The sequence below is a fragment of the Sarcophilus harrisii genome, chromosome X, assembly GCF_902635505.1.
Source record: "Sarcophilus harrisii chromosome X, mSarHar1.11, whole genome shotgun sequence".
Lineage (NCBI taxonomy): Eukaryota > Metazoa > Chordata > Mammalia > Dasyuromorphia > Dasyuridae > Sarcophilus > Sarcophilus harrisii.
Window position 1 is genome coordinate 77,367,546 of NC_045432.1, and position 21,158 is coordinate 77,388,703.

General features: G+C 53.6%; 1 protein-coding gene across 8 annotated transcripts in view; it reads right to left on the minus strand.

The window, feature by feature from the left end:
* Nucleotides 1-259: 259 nt before the first annotated feature.
* LOC100926699 (serine/threonine-protein kinase PAK 3) overlaps nt 260-21,158 on the minus strand; it is a 43,611-nt gene continuing 22,712 nt past the window's right edge. For 3 of the 8 annotated variants that reach the window (XM_031944341.1, XM_031944335.1, XM_031944338.1), the window contains 13 exons: nt 17,355-17,392; nt 16,077-16,148; nt 14,478-14,612; nt 13,685-13,847; nt 13,007-13,030; nt 12,243-12,306; nt 9,793-9,841; nt 9,522-9,634; nt 6,366-6,483; nt 5,932-6,031; nt 4,364-4,560; nt 2,757-2,894; nt 260-415 (listed from right to left, as the gene is read on the minus strand). In XM_031944341.1, coding sequence (XP_031800201.1) covers nt 326-415; nt 2,757-2,894; nt 4,364-4,560; nt 5,932-6,031; nt 6,366-6,483; nt 9,522-9,634; nt 9,793-9,841; nt 12,243-12,306; nt 13,007-13,030; nt 13,685-13,847; nt 14,478-14,612; nt 16,077-16,148; nt 17,355-17,392 — 1,301 coding nt within the window. In that variant the 3' untranslated portion in view covers nt 260-325. The remainder of the gene's footprint in view (nt 416-2,756; nt 2,895-4,363; nt 4,561-5,931; nt 6,032-6,365; nt 6,484-9,521; nt 9,635-9,792; nt 9,842-12,242; nt 12,307-13,006; nt 13,031-13,684; nt 13,848-14,477; nt 14,613-16,076; nt 16,149-17,354; nt 17,393-21,158) is intronic. The other 5 variants (XM_031944342.1, XM_031944340.1, XM_031944336.1 and 2 more) reach the window with 4 other exon arrangements.

Here is a 21,158-nt window from a genome sequence, read left to right on the forward strand (position 1 = left end):
GCTGGTGGAAACAGCCAGGAGACGCTTCCCCCCATAGCCCCGCTGCTCAAAAGCCCCACGTGGCCCTGGGCTGGCTCCAGCTGGCAAAGGTAAATGGGGGGGGGAGGGGGGGGGGGGTATGGGGAAAGGCTCCATTCCTAGGAAGGCCGGCTCAGCCCCCGTGCCTTCCATCCCTTATGCTGGGGACATCCAAATTAGGTTGATCGGTCTGTCTGTCGTTCGTGCCGAAGCACAGAAAGTGAGGTCCTACAGAGTCTTGGGGGGGGGGGGTGTCCGGCTCTACACGCGCCAGGGCCGGGGCGGGTGAAGGCCCTCCCTCTCCTCACTAGCGGCTGCTGTTCTTAATCGCTTCTTTCGCAGCAAGGATCAGAGGAGTCAGGCTGGAGAGAGGCTTGGCTAGTTTTAAAAACGGATGCTGCAAGAAAAAAGGAAAAGGTTGAGCATTATTGGGGTGGCGCGCCCCTCCACGGCACAAGCCGTCCTGCGGGGCTCCATTCGGTCGTGGACCATCATGGGAGGCCCCATTCAGTCAATTGATGGAAGGCCAGAGACCCTGAGGCTGAGAGCTGGGAGGGAACATAGAGGCCTCATTTAACAGAAGGGGAAATTGAGACCCACGAGAAGGGAAGGGACTTGGCTGAGATCATGCAGGAAGTGAGGGACAGCAGCAGGATCCAAACGGGGCTCCTCTGATTGCACTACACCACCACGGGCCAGCTTTTGCCTTGAGCGCCACAGAGCTGGAAGCTCGGGATTAAGGGCCCGCACCGGTTGGACAGTTCTCCGATCCTTTCTCTGACTCAGGAGGTGACTTTACCGGGGAGGAGTCTCATCAGTTCTGCCAAGAATCTCCCCGGCTAAAGGCCACCCTCACACCTGCCTAGTTGACCCCCTGCCTCACTGTCCCCCTCCCCCAGAAATCTGCTTTGCCTCCCGCCCCCCAGCCCTGCTTGGCACAGAGGGCAGCGGGCAGGCCTTGCTCCTTCTCGGCCCACCTCTTTCCACTCTCAGGCTCCAATGACCCCACCCACATAGCAGCCCCCAAATCTCTAGCTCTACGTTCAGGCCTCTACCTCCAGGCTCCACATCTCCCCTCGGGAGTGTCACTGCCACCCTCACTCACTGTGTCCCAAACCTGACATCGCTGTCATCCCCTCCCCCCCATGTAGGGCTCACTACCCTGTATTCTTCACTCCTACCCCTTAGCCCTTCTCCCTGTGCCCTGGACTAGAGGCCTTGAAATCAGCATTTGTACTCACTGAAGGCAACGGGCTGGTGTGGGACAAAATGGGATGGCGCCCAAAGCCATCAGTTACTAGGCCCCAGACTTTGTGTTGGACACGAGGGTGTGACATCAGAGAGAGAGAGAGAGACCCCACGGGAGCCCGGGGATGCTACTCTGGCAATACCTAGGGGCCGTCTCCTCCTGCCACGTCTGTGCATCAACCAACCAAAGGCCACAGGCTCTCTACGGTCCAGGCCTTGGCCTGTTGGCACCAGAGAACACACGGCTAATTGGGGTAAAGCCTGATAACTGCGAGTGCCAGCATCTCCCAGCAGGGCGATGCTGAAGAAACGCTGGTCCCTGGCCCAGCTGCTGGAGTCCCAACGGCCCAATGTGGGAGGTCGCTTCCACTCTGAAGACCAGGCATTAAAGGCCCGGAGCCTCAGAGCCTCTGGGACAGAGACGTGGTACTCCCACACAGGAACCTGGACATCAGTGTGCCGTCTCCGAGTGTGCAGGGATGCTGGGCACCCAAGACACCGAGCCCCCGTCAGAGGGGACAGAGAAGACAGACCACACGACTGGGAGTCAGGAAGCCTGCAACCATCTGAGCACTGCTCTAGGGCCACACACAAGGTCCTCATCTTTCCCAGAGGGCACAGTGGGGTATGGTAGGAAAGGGGCCCACTCTGGAGCCAGACAGGCAAAAGCCTCCCTGCACATGTGACCTTGGACCGCCCAGGTTCCCTTTTTCTTTTCTTTCTTTTCTTTTTGTGAGGCAATTGGGATGGAGTGAGTTGCTTAGGGTCACACAGCTAGGAAGTATGAAGTGTCTGAGGCTGAATTTGAACTCAGGGCCTCCTGATCCCAGGGCTGGTGCTCTAGCTACTGCGCCCCCTAGCTGCCCCCAGAGCTCCCCAGATTCCATCTTTGAACCTCAATTTCTTCCTCTATGAAATGAGGCAGTTGGGCTTGTTGAACCCTAAAGACATTGCTTAAGGCTAACACGATACTCTCGTGGTCCTTTGATACTTCCGGGATCTCTGTCTGTCCATCTCAGAAATGGGAGACGGAGGAGGAGAGACTCTAAGAACATATGTAAGGTGCCTTCCAGCTCTAGTCACCAGCCAAGCTTAGACCAGCCAAAGCAGAAGTTGGGGCTGCTGAGCTGCTACAGAATGGGACAATGGCACTTGGAGCTGGACAGATGGACAGCTCTTGGAGATAACGAGTCTCCCTCCCTTGATGGATTACGGAACGGAGGCCTGCCTGGTGAGGGGAAGCGATCTGGCCAACGTCAATTCGAAGGCAGGGCCTTGGACTCCTCGCCCAAGGGTCTCTGCTACCATGCCGGCTTTTTCCAGAAGCAAGGCCCCACTTTGCAAAGAGAACCTCACCTGATCAATCCCTCAAGCTACGAGTGTCTACCAAGAGCAGACATGGCCCTGTGGAAACTCAGGCCCAGGGACCCAGGCAACAAGGCAGGCAAAGGGGCCCCGCCATCCTTCCCATTGGCCTTCGCTCTCTTTACCTGCAAAAGCTCCTTGGCGGACCCTCGCCGGTCCACATCCATCTCCAGACAGCGGTTTAAAAAGTCTCGGAACACAGGAGAAAGTCTCTCAGGGTTCTGGAGCTCCGGGGTGCCATTAGTAGCTATAAGGTACAAGGCCTGGGCAGAGACAGGAGGCAGTTAGGCAAAAGAGCCCCTCCTCTGGGAGCTCATCGGGTGCTCACACCCAACCCCTGAGAGGATTACAAGGGAAGGCTCTGTCACCTCATTTTATACAGAAGGCCCAATGTGATTGGCAAGAGGGCCCACAGTTGGCAAAGGGTACGGGAGGTGGGCTCTGGTGCTGGCTTCCACTATTCCAGGCCAAGCCACCAAAGATTTAGCAAGTACTTGCTGGGTACTTGCTGGGTAGGCAGAGCACCAATGAGTGCTGGGAACACAAACAAGAAGGCCCTTCAACTCCCCCCGCTAGGCAACTGAGGCTCAAGGAGGGGAAACCGATATTTCTACAGCAAGGCGGCCCATGGCAGAGCCGGAATCCAAAGCGAGGTCCAGGTGAGATGGAGGGGGGGCGGGGGGGGGGACTTCTCCCTGCACTATCCTGCCGCCACCCACCCCACACCTCCATCTGCCACATCCTGAGAAGGTTGGCATCACCCTCAGGGCCAGTGACTAGGCTGTTCCTGGGCCACACTGCTCCACAGGACCCCTCCTACCTGTCCCTGCTTCGGTCCCCAGGCTGGGGATGGGAAGCACTGGAGGCAGCCAACAGGCACGAAAGGGAACCATGAGGCTACGGTACAGAGACAGGGCTCTGATTCCGGAGGAAGCCATGGGAACAGGGCCTCGAGGAGCCTCTCGGAGCCGCTCCCCCCGTGGGCACGGGAGCTTACAAACACCAAGGCCAAGTCCCAGACGGGGAATCTGAATCTCTAGGTACCTGCTCCTCCTCCCTGGAGCAGGACACTATGACCCCTTGGCCTCTGACGGGGCTTTCTCCACGTTCCCAGCCCAGCCCGGCTAAGGCGAGGGCCTGAAAAGCGTCCAAGGAGCTGCAGTTCCACTGCCATGAGCCTGCCCTCCTACGGCCTCTCGGCAGCTCTGGCTGGAAAAAATCATCCTCCCCCTGGAGTAGGCCGGCCCCCTGGGCACGAGACCCACCTGCCATCACTGGACCCAGACTCCAGGGGTTACCAGTCTGGCTGAGCTGCCAGGCCCCTTGGGGCCATCTCATCCAGTCCATTCAACTGAACAGAGCAGGAAACTGAGGCCAAGAAAAAGGCAAAGAACGGGGCCATGGCTCCCCAGGCACTTAGTGGGAGGCCCGGGGCAGCAGACTTGCTAATGACTCTAAGGTACCTTCCGGACCTGAAATACATGGAGTCCAGCAACGATGTCATTTGGGAGCCCCCTAGCAATGTCAAGCGCCCCGTGGGCATGCCCAGTTGGGCCAGTGTTGAGTGCCCGTAAGCCCCATGGCAAGGAGGCGCCACTCAGTGCTTGGGAAAAGTCAGAGGGAGCCCTTGAGAGATAACTGTTCAGGGAGAAGCACCTTTAGTCAGCTTGGGCCCCACCCGCCCCATGAACTGTGGGCAGGGTGGCGCAATGGGGAATTCTCACCCACTTACCCGGAGCGGATTTTCATTCAGGTATGGGGGTTCACCCTCCACCATTTCTATGGCCATGATCCCAAGGGACCAGATATCCACTTTAGGCCCATAGGCCTTCCTTGTCACCACTTCAGGGGCCATCCAGTAAGGGGTCCCCACCATAGTACTCCTTTTGCTTTGTTCAGGAGTGATCTGGGCACAAAACCCAAAGTCCGCTGTGGAGAAGAGGACGGGGTCAGATCCGGACCTGGCTGTGAAATGGACACCTCCCCCCCCCTACCCCGAGGCGTTCCTCCAGAGCACTGAGGCCACCCCTCAGAGGGCAGCAGGCAGGAAAGGTAGCTCCCCGGGCTCAGGTGGAGGCTGTTTCCAATTATCTTCTTACCCAAGAGAAGCCCCATGGCCAATGGATAAAAAACCAACAAGAAGTGGATACAAATCCCACCTCTGAGGCATACTGACCAGCTGACTGGGCAATTCCTCCCCTGGGAGTTCTCTATACCAGAAAAATCCCGGCCCAGTCCCCGTGGCTCTCGCTCTCCAGACCGGGACCTTGAGCAGGCTGAGGCAAGTTTGCCCTAAAAGGACTGTCCCTGACTGGGAAGCAGCAGCGAGCATGGCAGCTGCTGGTCTAGCAGCTCTATGACTGGCCATTTCCAGCTCATAACCCCCAAGTCCCTTTCCTTGGGATCCTCATGGGGCTTGGATGGTCCCGAGCCCTTTAGTGGCTTCCGCCAACAGCCAGGACAAATGCCGGATTCTCCTGAGCAGGTCCAGGAGGAGCAGGGACTCCTCTGGTTGCCTGCTGAGAGCCAGACACCAGCAACTCTCCAAGAGGCTAGGCCACAAAGCAAGCCCATGACTGGGCCAGCCTTCCTTGGGAGGGGAAGGTTCCTCACAGAACACTTCCCTCTACCCTGCTGGGAGGTGCAACTAAAATTATCCCTATTTACAGATCGGGAAACCAAGGGCAAGAAAAGAGAAGGCTCAGGGATCCTAGATCAACAGCTCCCCATCTCTTTCCTATTTTCTCTGCTCCCCACATGAGCCAGCCTTCTATGGGGATCCAGGATCCTCTCCAAAAGGAAGCTCTAGATGCCCCCCTGACTTTCCCAAAGTTGAGCCTTCCACAAGGGGAGCTGCCCGAGGGGTCGCAGGGAAATGCCATGGGCAATAAGAAGAAGCCAAAGGAGTCGGTCGTGAGGAAGTGACAGAGAAAACCTGTCCCGTCACCGTAGGCTTGCTCACAGCTCAGCCAGATCTGAGAGGATCTGGTTATCCCATTTCTTAAAGTACCCTGCTGGCCCCAATTAGATGGCCTGTTCTGGGGATCCGGACTCCTGCTACAGAACCATATGGAGCAACAGAAGAGAGCCGGGCCCACATTTAGGGAGCAGAAGCTTCTCGAGGGTCGGCTCTCTTCCATTTTTGTCTCTGACTCCCCACTCGGCATTCTCCCAAGCTCTGGGCCCCAGCTCCTCCACTTCAGCCCCTCCCATGTTCTAGAAGCTTCTCAATGGCAGCTAGGGCTCCACTCAGACAGCAGGAGCTCCCCACCAGCCCATCTACAGCCCCCGGGCACCTACTAAGTTTGACGGAGCCATCCATCCCAAGGAGAATGTTGTCACTCTTAATATCTCTGTGGATGACTTGGTTTGAATGCAAGAAATCCAAAGCCTGGAGACACTGAAGCAAAAAGTTCCTGTTAGTTAAAGGGCCGAGAGCAAAGCCCTGCCTGCTTCCCTCCCAGTCATACTCAGCTGGGTACACCCAGAATGGCCCACCTCCAACTCCCCCCCCCTTAGTGAGGGTGAGAGGATGAGAAATGGGGGGAAGAGGGTATGGCTGGGGATCTTCCTGGCAGCACCTGACACTGGGCTGGAAATGGTGGGAAGGACAGGCTGGAGGAAAGTCCGCGTTCCGGCGTCCACGGTTGGTCCGTCGGCCTGCGAGGTCCTCAAAGGCCATCATTTCCAAGGCCCGGGACTCTCCTATCGTGGGGCGTGGCTCAAGTTCTTACCTCTCTACAGACAGCCGCTATCTGGCCTTCATCCATACAAGTCTCCGTGACAACATCGGTCAGAGAACCGCCGGCCAGGTACTCCATGACTACCCACAGCTCGTCGCCCACCAAGTAGCTGTGAGGGGCAAAGGAAGGAACCGGGCTAAGCGCCACCGGACTCTAGGCTCCAGGAACCTGGATTTAAATCTAGAACCTGCTACTTGGTGTCTGTACGCAGACACAACTCCTCTGCCTTCAGTTTCCACATCTATAAAAGGGACGACATAATCTCAAAAGTCATTTGACACTCTGGCAACTCACATTTTATGTTCTAGAATGATGCTAAGGACAAGGTGGAAACCCAGATGGCCCCAAGGCCCCAATGGTCACCCCTTGGAGCAGACCCAAGAGAGAAAGAAATAAATGAAAAGGAGGGAAGGTGGGTTCAGGGCAGGGAAAGGGCAACGACTCCCACATAACAGGTGGTGAACTGTGGCAGTGTAGACTGCCCACCTGGATAAGTCTAACTTAGTCTGGGTTCTTCACATGGGCTTTGCAAAGAATCACGTCCTACAGAACTGAAAGGCAGGCTCCTGAGACCAGTTGGAGCAACATGGAGCAAGGGGAACCAGTATTGGGTCTGGAGTCCAAAGATCTGGTTTCAAACCAATGTGACTGACTGGGCAGATCTCTTCCCTGCCATTACCAAAATCAAGGAGGCTGAATCTAACGCCCCATACCAAGATGATGTCAAAATGGGCTCATGATTTAGACAGAAAGGGTGGTACCATAAGCAAATTAGGGGAACGAGGGATGATCAACCTCTCAGATCTGTGGAGAAGGAAGGACTCGATGGCCAAAGAAGAACTAGGGAACATTGTGAAATGCAAAACAGATAATTCTGGTTACATGAAATTAAAAAGGCTCTGTCCAAAAATACCCAACGTAGCCAAGATTCAAAGGGAAGCAGAAAACTGGGGGGAAATTTTGCACCCACTGTTTCCGATAAAGGTCTCATTTTTAAAATATATGGAGAATTAACTCACATTTATAAGAAGCCAAGCCATTCCCCAATTGATAAATGGTCAAAAGATAAGAACAGACAATTAATTTTCAGATGAAGAAATTAAAGCTATCTATAGTCATAAAAAAAATGCTCTAGATCACTATGGATTAGAGAAATACAAATTAAGACCACCCCAAGGTACCACTTCACATCTCTCAGATTGGCTAAGAAGACAGGAAAAGATAATGATCAATGTTGGAGGGGATGTGGGAAAACTGGGACACTGATGCATTGTTGGTGAAATTGTGAATAGAACCAGCCATTTTGGAGAGCCATGTGGAAGGATGCCCAAAGGGCTTGGATCTCTGGACTTGTATCCCAATGTGTGGAAAAGGACACACTTGTGCTAAGGTGTTTGTGACAGCCCTTTGTGTAAAGGCAAGAAACTGAAAACTGAGTGGCTGCCCATCAGCTGGGGAATGGCTGAATAAATTGTGGTATATGAATGTGATGGAATATTATTGTTCTGTAAGAAATGACCAGCAGGATGATTTCAGAGAAGCCTGGGGAGACTTACATGAACCGATGCTGAGTGAAGTGAGCAGGACCAGGAGAACACTGTATACAGTAACAAGATTATGTGATCATCAACTGTGATAGATGTGACCCTTTTCGATAATGAGGTGATTCAAGGCAATTCCCAAAGACTTATGATGAAAAGAGAGAGAGAACTATGGAGACTGAATGTGGACCAAAGCAGAGTATTTTCACCTTTTTTCTTGTTTGTTTGCTCTTTTTTTTCTTATGTTTTTTTTTAATTTTGAACAGAAAAATCAAGGAGGTTGAGATGGGCTCTAGGTTCTCTTATCTCATGGGGCCTAGAGTCAGCCATGTTTCTGAGCTGATATTTTTGAAACCAACCTTTAAACTAGTGAATGCATTTTATCAGCATGGGGACAGTTAGAGACAGAGGGAAGGTTTGGATGTGGCACCAAGATATAGCCAACCCTGGCTTTCCAGGTACGTTTGCCCCCAAAACATTCTAAATCTTTCTTTTTCTTCTTGGTGCATCTGTATCACCAGGAACCAGCACTCTGAATGAGGGAGGGAAGATTCAGAGGCTCAGGGCCTCCATCTCCTCCTGGCGCATGTGAAAAAGCTGGCCTAGATTGTCTTTGTGGTCACTTCCCATTCTAAGCTCGTGCCTTTATGATGAACCCAATCCCAGACCCTGTCATCTGATTTTAAAAAAAAAAGGCAAGCCAAGCCCAGGAGAAAGATGAAACTAGACCAAGAGCTCACGGTCAATGACTGGCAGAGCCAAAGCTGGACCCCCCGGAAACACACGAACCCACTTGTGTTTCACTCTGGATTCTCCCCAATGGATGACTGCACTCTTCTCAGGGAAGAACGAGCCAAGGCAAGGGCCTCATGGGCACCTTGCTGCTAGAAGTCAGCTGCCCCATAGCCATGAACTTTAAGGAGTTTCCAACCAAGAACTTACCTGGGTTACAAAAGCAAAAACCATCATGGCCCTCTCCTCAGGGTCTACACTGTTATCGGCCCGATGGGAACAGTGGGTGAGTAGCAGGGGCTAAGCCTCAGCCTAATTGTATGGTGAATATGCTCGCTTGGGACATGGAGCCTTGAAGCTGTGTCCATGGGCAATGAGCCTTCTCTCCTGGACTACCACTACTGCCCATCTATCAAGCCTCACAACCAAGTCAGAGAGAGCCCATGACCACTAAGCCGGGTGTGGAGGGAACTCCTCCCCTAAGTGGAGGTAGGTTTGGGGCCAAGATCTCTATCCACAGGGGGCAGGCAGCTGGCAGCACCGATTCAGCAAACCGCAGAATAACCAAATGACAGCCTATGTAACACAAGGTTTGGAGCGATGGACTTGGAGTCACCACAAGTTGGTGTTCAAAGCCTGCCCCGCAATAGCTACTACTAGCTGTGATACCCTGTGGCAAGTAACATCACCCACTGGAGCCTCAGTGTTCCTCACGGTATATAATAAGGCCAAAACACCCACAGCCCTTGCCTCAAAGGGTGTTGGGAGGCTCTGAGAGCTCTATCAAGCTGAAGACTCCCTAGAAAGGGTGGCTCCGGTTATGGCAGCTACCAGGCCCACCTGTCACCACAGCCCCCAGCAAAGAAGTACTTACCTGTCTAAATAATTCACAATGTTGGGGTTCTTATTTTCCCTCATGACCAGAATCTCGTTAATAATTAATTCCTTCTTGGGCTGCTGCTGGAGGTTCATCTGCTTTATGGCCACCTGAGAGGACATTGGAGATCCAAGCATGAATGTGATCCAGGAGAACTCCCTCCCCACCGGCCTCCCAAACAATCCCCACATCTTTGGAGAGACGGCTGACACAGGGGCCTCAGCCAGGCAGACTGGGCCCTGCAGACTGCTCAGATGGTAGCACTTACCTCCTGTCCTGTGGCGATATCCAAAGCAGTATAGACAGTACCTGATGCCCTGGGGGACGGGGAGAACGGAGAAAAGAGTTCAATGAACGACCAAGGAGAGTGGACCAAATTGTTTGCATTTTGCCCCTTGGAAAGAAACGGAGGGATTGAGAGCGCTCCGTGCGAGCCTCAATTGAAGGATGAGAGAGGAGCCGAGCTGGGACCATGGCTTCTCCAAGTCTGTTCTCTCCACTCTCCACCCAAAGCATCTCTGGGAACTCCCTTCTGGTGTCGGAGGGAGCTCTCACACCAGGAGTTCCTAAAGCCTCCTTGGGACCATGTTAAATTGTCAGCCTCCTGAAGGCCAGCTCCTCATCTTATCTAAGCTTTCTTTCTCCCCCTGCACACAGTAGGTAGTTAATCAAAATGCCTCTAAACCCAACATCTGGCTGCCAAGCTAGTGGCCACTGGAGTGGCCCTGGAGCCCGCTCAGTCCACTGTTCAGTCTTCTAGGAGGGCACATACCTCTGCCATCCCTCCAACCCAGGGCCGGACTTACTGCTTTGTTGGTTATTTTGACATAAGGACACTTAACGAGGTATGTGTGTGCACCCACATCCCCAGCCCCCCTGCCCAGGTGAGTGCTCTCTAAACACTGCCAGGACTCAGGGAGTGAAGTCATCGCCAGCCGCTAGAGGACACAGTAACACATGCAGAGCACCTGCCATTCGGTCTCTGCCGGGCACCTCCCAGTATCCCCAGGCGCCACCGTTATCTGTGTTCACAGCCTTGGGGTTCCTATTTTTCCTTCTCCCTTACTCCCCCACGTCTACTCAGTTGCCAAGCCACAAGACCAGCGATTCCGAGCTGGGAGGGACCTCAGAAAGTGCCATTTTCCCAGTGAGGTAAGTGATCCCAAGGCCACACATGGGCTGCCTCAGCTTCCTGGATCCCCTTCCAGCTCCTCTGAGTCTCTGTCAAGGTTCTCTCCTACATCATGCCAGATTGACTGTGTAGACATCTCGGAGTAACTTCCCTGTGTACATGGCATTTTCCCCAAATAAAATAAACTATAATCTCTTAGAGGGTAAAGAGGATTTTGGTTTTTGTCTTTCTGTGCCCAGTGCCTGGCACACGGTAAGAGCTTAAGCTCGTTGGACTGAGTTGACTCTGCCTACCGAGTGTCCGTTCTCAAGGCACTACCACTGCCTTTCCACATCATCTGATTGGGAGAATAGAGGCTCACAGATGGTGACTACGTGGAAGGTGTTGGAAGGGGAGAGGGAAGCAGTACTGACCCCCCCCTTTCAGCTCGGGGGCTGAGGGGGTGAGAGAGGGCATGGGAATCCTGGTGCCTTTCAGGATCAATCAAGGCAGATTGGAAAAGGAGGAAGCACCTATCCAAGGCCCTGGTGGATAGAGAAGGGAGACTTCACTCCCTAGCCAGAGGTCCCAGGAGGCAGGAAAGGAAAAGCCCAGGACAGGATGGCTACTAGCACAAGGTGGCTGGAGGCCAGACTCCTCTAGCAGGGGCCTAGTCACCTGTTGGATGCAGGGAGTAGGGCTGGACACCAGTGTAGCTAGTCTGAGAGCAGCCCAGGATTTACAGTGAAAGGGATCATGGAGTTCAGCTTTATACAGATGAGGAAACTGGTGCTGGCCAGGAGTCGAGTCACTGAGTGCCAAAGTGACCCCTGCATGGGCTCTCCCGGCTGGGGGGTGTCCGCCCGTCCCAGGTGCGGCTGGGGCCATCCTCAGCATGTGCTCTGAATTCTGGGACCCAGATGGCCACTCCAGATCCCAATCCTCCAGGGCTGCCGAGACCAATTCCATGCAGCCCAGTGTAGCCTTTAATAAATCACTTTGCTTCCGGCTTTGCCCCCAAACTGCTTCCTGGGTGAGTTCTGCACACACTGCTCCTCGGGCCTGCTCTCCCAAACCTGTCACATGCTCCTTCCCTACACGCACCCACGCGCACACACAATGCAGTACACACACATGCACACATACACATACACACAGATAACCACAAGGACACGCCCACCACACTCTAGCTGCCAAACAGCCCAAATCTCTGCTCCTTGACCGTACCCCGTGTTTTCCTGCCTCCAAACTCTGACTTACGTGCTCCTCGGGCCTGAAATGTCTACTCTCCGGTCCCTCACCTGCTGACTTCTCACCCATCTTTTAAATCCCGACTCCAAGGGCACACTTCCTCCCAGAAGCCCTCTCTGCTTCTTTTCCCCATACCCCCAGCCCCTCAGAAAGATCCCCCTCTCCTCTCCAGCGTGTTCCTCGAGTAATCGCTGCCACAATGTCACTGTTACTGGGGCTGCCGCCGCCAGAGACCCCCGTTCGACCAGGGGATCACCTTGCCCAAGCGGGCCCCAGGCAGGGCCGCTGCCCGGTCAGCCCCCCCATCCCCACACATCCACGTGTGCTCCTGGCAGGAGGTGCAGGGGCTCACTCACCCTTGGCCAATTTTTTCAAATCTCGTGTATTTCTTCTTGGGATCACCGATGCTCACGATGCTTCCTAAAGGGAGAAAAGGAACGAAGGCCACAGGCTGGTCAACAGCACGGGGGAACGAGACCCCGAAACCCCTACGGGGTCACTGCCTGGCTCGGGGAACCACCCAGGGGAATGAATGCTTTGCTCAGGGCTTCCAGTCGCTCCTCTGGGAAATGGGAGCGATTGCAACCCGACACAAACGGCTGCTCTTCACTGAGTGTGCCTTCACGTCCCCTTGGAGGCAGGAGGCGGGAGGTGGGAGGCAGGAAGCTTGGGCTCTGGGCTTGGCTCAAGATGGCCTCATTTAGACCCTGTCACTCTCGTTGCACTGATTTGCTTGGCCCCAAGGGGAAGCACTAGGAGCAATGGGGTTAAAGACTTAGGTTCCATATAAGGAAAAACTTCGTCTCAGCTGGAGCCGTCCCCAAACGGAATGGGCTGCCTGGTAGGGTGATGAGTTCCCCGTCCCTGAAGTCTGTAAGCAGAGGCTGAATGAGCATTCGTCAGGGATGTTACAGAGAGGACTCCTACGTGGACTGTGGGTTGGAATAGAGCATTTCATTTGGAGTCAGAAGCATTGCATTTCCATCCCAGCTCGGCTAGTTACTAGCTGTGTGGCCTTGGGCAAGAGTGTTGGGGTGGCTGGATAAGGAGGCGAAGGACCTGGGTTCAAATCCTGGCTCTGCTGCTTACTACCTGTATGACCATGGACAAGTCACTCTACCTCTCTGAGACTCAGTTTCCTCATCTGTAAAATAAGAGGGTTAGAATAAATCAGGGGTCAGCAAACGACTTCCCATGGGCCCAGTCTGGCCAGTGCCTGTTTTTGTACATTACCAGCTAAGAATGGTTTTTACCTTTTTAAATAAAATATGAGCGTATTTAAAAACGTCCAAACCATTATTAGCTTGCGGGTCGATCAAAAACAGGCAGTGGGGGGGTGAAGGGGGAAGGAATGGGGGGAGGAGGGAGAAGGGAAGAGACAAGGGACAGGGAAGGGGCCAGATGAGTTTGCTGACCCCTGAACTGCATGATTTCCGAGATCCCCTCCAACTCGATCTGTGGCCCTATGAGCTCTCGGAGCCTCAGTTTCCTCGTTTGTAACATAAGGAGGGCAGGAGAACTGTACCAAATCAATTCTGAGGCCTTTGCCAACTCAATCTGTGGTTCTATGAGCTCTTGGGGCCTCAGTTTCCTCATTTATAACAATACAAGGGAGGCTGATTCTGTCTCCAAATCCCCCGGCGCCACGGCCCCTCCGAGTTCCCTCTCAGCTCTGGGGAGCCTGAGATGCTACAGAGGAGGAGGCCGGACCAGGTTACGGTCACCGTCTGTCCTTCCCCACCCCCTCCAGACAGAGAAAGAGACAGAGAGATGGGGGGGGGGGCGGTCAAGCACTCACTCAGCTTTTCCAGGATCTCTTCGTCTGTCATCTTGGACTTCTTCCTCTGGCGATCAGCATTTCGGTAGAGCGTGTTGGAGGGCGAGTTCTCTGCCGTGGGGGCGGAAGCCTCTTTTGGGGGCGCCGCTGGCAGGGCAGCATCCATCACGGAGCGCGTATAAATCTGAAAGACACACGGGAAGCCACGGATCAGTTCATTTTGCTCAAGTATACTTGGAAAGGCTCGGGAGAGGGAGCGCTACGTCTAGCAAGAAGGAACGACTATTCGGAAAAAAAGCTAAGAACCCTGTTTTTAAGAGATAATATGGGGTAACGGCATCCCCGACCCCCTTCCCCCAGGTCCTTGTTCCTCCTCCCTTCGTTCTGCTCTCGCTAGGAAGTCCCCAAGTTCCGATCGCCTCCTCTCCCAAGCCTCCCTGGCCTGGCCTGCAGTTCCAGCCCTTCCGAAATCCTACCCGGGCCGCCCGCCCCAGCCACGTTGGCCCTTCCCTTCTCACAGACAGCCCCCATTGGAGCATGGCTGCTTCCCTGAGCCCTCGCTCTCTCCAGGCAGCCCCTGAGAAGAGCTCGGCTGGGGATCAGCTCCGCCACCCCAGGAGCAGGCTGGGCGAGGGCACAAAATGCTCCCCTCTCCCCGCTCAGGGGCCAGGGGGAAAGCATCGAGAATGGGTCACGGACCAGCGCTCGGGGCCAGGGCCGTCCGGACCAGCTTCCAGTGAGAGGGCACCCAGAAGCTGCTCAATTGGGGGTTCGGGAAGGGAAACAGCTGGTAGGGAAGCGCTGGGCAACTTACAGATTTGGTGTGTTCAGGGCGTGGCGCAATTACTGGGGGGGGCTCGTTCTCCTCCTCTTCCTCTTCTTCTTCATCTTCATCCTCTTCTTCAGACACCGGAGGGGCCAAAGGAGGTTCGGATGCTGTTTTGGTACTCTACCAAGGCAAAGGACAGCTAAGTACTCGGCAGGAAGTCCCTCCCCGTCTCTCTCCTTCTAATGGGGGCGATTAGACATTTGAACAGACATGCTGGCCCATAGGCAGGGATTTTGGCAAGTGGATTGACATGTCACTTTAACATTGGATTCAAAATGTCGAATTAAAAACCATCTGAGCCAGAAGGGGCCTTAGAGACCCCCGAGTCCACCCCCTTCCCAACGGCTGAATCCCATTCACCAGTCTGAGACACAATCGAGAGCAAGATTCAAAGAACTACAGATACCCAAGGACGACGAGGTACGCCCGCTCTTTCCCGGTTCCTAGAAACGAGAGATTGTCCAAACTAGCAGGGACCCCAGAGACCTTTTGGTCCAACCGCCTCATGTTACAGCGGGGGCAAACCGAGGCTGACAAAAGGAAGAGATCCGTCCGGCTCGGTGCCTGGTCCACTGCGACACGTGCCCAGATGGGACTTGCCCAAAGTACAGAGAGAGGCTCCATTACAAAGCTTGGGAATGACAATGTTTAGAACAATCGCCTAAGACAAACGTGTTACATTAAAAGGAGATTTGGTTTTTTCCCCCAGAAGGAACTGAAACAATTAATTGTCTTCAGTATGGGAGGCAGCACTGAAGAAAAAAAAAAAGTCCCGGCCTGGAAGTCAGAAGGCTTGGGTTTCCCGTCCCTCGGCCTCAGTTTCCCCCTCTGTAATATGAGGGTCTCTGGGGACCCTTTTATCTCTGCCATGTATTCGAGGTTCTCCACATCATGCTCCCACCTTTGGTTCGAATTAGATTCCATCCCTGTCTGTTCCCAAGCCCAGCCTGGGCTCTCCTCTCTCAGTGCCCCGCAGTCATGTTCTCCTAGGTGAACCCTCCTCCCCCCCTTCAGAGCTTGTTCTGTTCTAGACCCCTTGGATACACACATTTCCTCTTGTATATTCTAACTAGCAGGCCAGTGCCCAACGGGTGAGCTGCCTTTCACAGAGTACCCGAAGGCCTGCAAAGCACTTCCCAAACAGTATCTACGTGGACCTCCTCGACAACGCCACGAGGCAAGTCCTAGGGGCAGAGGAGGAAACTGAGGATCGGGGAGATCGAATGGTTTCCCCAAAGTCACACTCCCAGTGGGTCAGGAATAGGATTTAAATCTGGGTTTTTTCCCCTGGTTCCCAGCGAGCTCGCCTCTACAACGGCAGCACCTCTGACCCGGCCGGGGGTGCGCACAGAACGGGCACGCCGTCGTACTGGCCGAATGAACGAATGAACCACGAGAGGTCAGTGAGTGGGGGTACCTTGTCATACTTAGGCGTCTGCAGTTCTTTGGGTCTCGCTCTTAATTGTGCCTCATATTAGCGAGCGGGACGCGCCCGTCCTATCAGCAAGAAAGTGAACGAGATGGTCTCTCGAGTCCCTTCTAGCTTAGCCATCCTCTGGCTATCGGTTTGATTCCAATGTTTACCTGAGCCTTCACTCCCTCGGCAGCTGAGGTATCCAGGTAACAGAGGGAAGCTGGTCTTGGAATCAAAGTCTGCTGTGGATCATTGACAATAGCATCTTACCCCAGAGTGGCTGTGAGCCGCGGTTAACGTTAATACACATTCGCCTCCTTAACATGGGCCCTGCTACTTGCACCCTGAGTCTCCCCTAAAAACTGAGTTCTCGCCATGCACTGGGGCCGGGAGGTCTACGGTGGACGTCAGACACATGCAAAGGCATGGGGGGGAGGAATCGGGCTCGATGCGCTAGGCCCCAGAGGGCACGGCCCAAGGCACGCGGAGGGGGGAGCTACCTCGGGACAAACTTCCTAACAATCAAGGGGGTGCAGAAATGGGACAGGCTATGCCAGGAGGTAGTGATTTCCCCTTGACGGCCGGCCAGCTGACCACCTATTGGGGACGTTCGGCCCTAGGTAGGAGGTTAGACTGGATGACCTCTGAGGTCCATTCCGACTCTGAGAGTCCTGGGTCCTACAGTACGAAACAAGAAATGTGAATTTGTCAAACTGATTCCAAATGCGCTCAAGTACATGGGGTGTATGGATGGCCAGGCGGCCACGGTTAAGGAGTGCCGGGGTCCCTCGGGTCACATCCGTGGGGTGAATCAAGTACATCTCCGGGACGGGGGCTCCGGCCACGGGACGACCGCCGTGAGAACTTCTGAGTGTACATGAAGTTCAGCTCGTGGAGATGTGGGTTCCAGCCCAGATTTACCAGACTTGGGGCGTGACTTTGGAGAAGTCCTTTCTCTGTCTCTGAGCCCCCTGGATTAAAGGGGTCGGTCGCTTACAGAGACAGACGGGGCCTATCAGACAGTTACGGTGGACAGACCCGTTTGTTTGGTTCTACTGCTTCTCTTCATAATGACGGAGGGGGTGGGGGCAGGTTCTCCAGGGAGCTTGTGGGAAAGGGCCCGTGACGTGAAAACATCAACCAAAAGTCCCCCTAAAATAGGACAAGTTCTGATAGGGGAGGAGGATCAGATGGTCTCGAAGGTCCCTTCCAGCTCCACCATTCAAGGCCTCAGGCATGGCAGGTCTGCAAGGTCATCAACCCCTGCCCTGGCTGGGAAATCTAGACACTCCCAAGATACATGCCCCGGGCTGGGCCTCCTGGCCTCCCTGATCACTAAGGGTTTTCCAAGCCCAGCCCTACGATCTTTGTGGTTCTACCCCTAAACTCTTTTGTACCCATCCCAGCAGAAACGAAGAGGAGGTGGAACTGTTCCAGTGCTCGCTTACCGAAGGGTGGGCTGCCAAATATCCGTGAGCACTCCTATCTGAAAGGAGCAAAAATGAAGCAGACGTCACTCATGGAGCCGCCCTCCCAGCAAAGCCCCCAGCCCACTGCTGCAGGCCCCCCCACCCCGGGATGCAAGCCCGACGCAAAGGCAACCGAAGCCGGTCGCCTCCTTATCTAGTTGGGAAGCGGGGTACACAACAGGAGCTTAATAAATGATTTTTCAACATAGAGTCCCAGAAGGCAGACCCAGGAGCCATGGAAGGAAGCCAGAGAGGGGACAGATCAGTGCTGGATGTCAGCAGGAAATACTCAGCAGTGAGAGCCATCCCCAAGCCGCCTGGGCCGCCAGGGCAGGAACTTCCTCACCCCCAAGCAAAGGCTATCTACCCCCTCACGGGGACTAAGGCACCGAGTGGGAGGGCGGACTGGGACTTGAAGGTTCTGACGCCCCCACACCAGCTTTCAGAGCTTCCTGGGTCTGTTTGGCCCACAGAGAAGGTCAGGCCACATCAAAGCTGAGTGTGCCGAGAGGGGAGGGAGGGAGTGGGCCTCAAAGAACTTAGGGAGCCCGAGCTGGCTGGCAGCCCCAAAGCCAGACAGTATGATCCCCAACTGAACCCACAGGTGCCTTAAGTGGGGGGGGGCAAGGCCTAGCCCCCTGGCTTTTTTTTCCCCTAATACCTAACCCCCATCGGGAATGAGGGCCAAACAGAAGTAACCAGCTGACTCCCTTCTGCACGAGCCAGTGGTGTTGCTTTTACTCGGCTCACCAGCCTCCCCTCACTCAGCTCGCCAGCCTCCTCTCACTAGCCTCCTCTGGTCTTCTATAGTCAGCCACAAGGCCGAGAGGGATGTGGGGTCTGCAGCAAGCGCCAAGGACACAGAGATCGAGACCCCTGAGGAAGAACGAGGCCAGTGGAGAGAGCGGAGCCAGAAGGCTGCTCCATCCCAGCCTCAGGAAAAAGCTAATAGGCCTTAGTATAGGAGAGCTCATGGGAGTGTCCACAAAGGGACCCAAAGCATGAGGAAAGCCGGGAGAGCTTGGCCAAAGTGACCAGCCAGAGTCGGGCAGAATTCCCGCCTCGCAGTAGACTGGCTTTGGACAAGGGGCGCCAGGCAAGGCCGAAGCGTGGGAGGCTTTCACTTCACGAGGGTGGTATTGGCAAGTGGGGTCACCCTTGGGGGATGCTCGGGGGAAAGAGAAAGAAAAGGTTAAGGGAGTTCTGAGAGTTGCTCGGTACCTCGCTTGAACCAGAAGACCCTGACAGAAGCCTTGGGAGAGTCTCTGAAGGAAGGGTCCCCTAAAAGGGTCCTCACGGTCGCCCCTGTCTGACCCCTGGAGAGACGATAAGAGCCCACTGACCTGGCTACAGGGGCTGGTCTTACTCTGGACTCAGGCCATCCTTACTTTTGAGGCAACAAAAGCAGGTCAGGGACCTTTCCCTATCTGTATCTCTACTGTGGGCACAGGGACAGAGAGCCCAGTGCCAGCCTTGCTCACCGCATCACAGAACCTCAGCCACAAGCCCCACAAGCCTGCCTCTGCCTAAAGCCAGCTGGCCTCCCCACCTCCACACACACAAAGGCACTTTGGGTCACACCTGGAGACAGCTCTCAATTATAGAAGGACTGGCCATGGAGCCCCAAAAATTTCCTCGGCAACCTTCCCCATTTCTTCTGGCTGGGCCGCCAGGGCCCTAAAATGGAGCCACAGTGAGGCAGGGCCAGGTAGGCGCAAAGCCCACCGGCTACATCCCAGGCCTTCTGACCCTGATCTCAGGAGGATGGGAAGTTGGGAGCCCAAACCCAGAGTACACAGAGAAGGTGACGGCCCCACCCTGGAAGCATGGGCTTATGGGGCCAACAGAGATAGGCCAGAAAGTTCCCTGTGAGTTCAGGGGCAGACACTGAGGATACCAAAACCAGGCCTGGCCTTACTTTGGAGAAGAGGCTAAAGATCATCCCACCCGAAATGTTGTCCTTATGCTGGGATCAGGGAGAGAGAAGCCCTTATCAGGGGAAGAGAATCCCATACCAGAAAGAGAGAACCCCATAACAGGGAGAGAGAACCCCATACCAGGAGAAGAAAACGCCACGTCAAGGACAGAAAAGTCCATATCAGGGAGAAGGAACTCCATACCAGGGAGAGCAAAGACCATATCAGGAGGAGAGAACCCCATATCAGGGAAAAAGAATTCCAACCAGGGAACTGAAGGAGACCCTATCAGGAAGAGAGAACCCCATAATAAGAGAAATTACATGGGAGAGAGAATAACCCATATCGAGAGAATTCTACAGAAAGATATTCCTATCAAAGAGAGATCATTGAACAGAGAACCCCATATCAGGAAAGAGAATTCCTAAGAATTCCCCTATCAGAAGAGAGAATTTTATCAGAGAGAGAATGCCCCATCAGAAGAGATATTCCCATCAGAAGAGAGAATTTATATGAACAGAGAACCCCATATCAGGGAAAGAGAATTCCATAGAGAATTCCCTATCAGAAGAGAGAATTCCATATCAGGAAGAGAGAACCCCATAATGGAAGAGAGAATTCCATATCAGGGAGAGAGAATAATTCCATATCAGAGAGAGAGAATTCCCTATCAGAAGAGATACTTCCCTATCAGAAGAGAGACTTCCCTATCAGAAGAGAGAATTCCATATCAGAAGAGATCACCCTATAAAGGAAAGAGAATTCCATATCAGAACAGAGAACCCCATATCAGGGAAAGAGAATTCCATACAGAATTCCCTATCAGAAGAGAGAATTCCCTATCAGGGAGAGAGAATTCCATATCAGAGAGAGAGAATGCCCTATCAGAAGAGATACTTCCCTATCAGAAGAGAGACTTCCATATCAGAACAGAGAACCCCATATCAGGGAAAGAGAATTCCATAGAGAATTCCCTATCAGAAGAGAGAATTCCCTATCAGGGAAAGAGAATTCCCTATCACAGAGAGAGAATGCCCTATCAGAAGAGATACTTCCCTATCAGAAGAGAGACTTCCATATCAGAACAGAGAACCCCATATCAGGGAAAGAGAATTCCATACAGAATTCCCTATCAGAAGAGAGAATTCCCTATCAGAAAGAGAATTCCCTATCAGAGAGAGAGAATGCCCTATCAGAAGAGAGAATTCCCTATCAGAAGAGAGACTTCCATATCAGAACAGAGAACCCCATATCAGGGAAAGAGAATTCCATAGAGAATTCCCTATCAGAAGAGAGAATTCCATATCAGAGAGAGAGAATGCCCTATCAGAAGAGATACTTCCCTATCAGAAGAGAGACTTCCATATCAGAACAGAGAACCCCATATCAGGGAAAGAGAATTCCATAGAGAATTCCCTATCAGAAGAGAGAATTCCCTATCAGGGAAAGAGAATTCCCTATCACAGAGAGAGAATGCCCTATCAGAAGAGATACTTCCCTATCAGAAGAGAGACTTCCATATCAGAACAGAGAACCCCATATCAGGGAAAGAAAAAGAATTCCCTAAGAGAGAACCATCAAGGAGAGAATTCACAGGAGAAACCTATCAGAAGAGAACCTATCAGAGAAGACTATATCAGGGAGAGAGAATTCCCTATCAGGAGAGAGAATTCCCTATCAGGGAAAGAGAATTCCCTATCACAGAGAGAGAATGCCCTATCAGAAGAGATACTTCCCTATCAGAAGAGAGACTTCCATATCAGAACAGAGAACCCCATATCAGGGAAAGAGAATTCCATAGAGAATTCCCTATCAGAAGAGAGAATTCCCTATCAGGGAAAGAGAATTCCCTATCACAGAGAGAGAA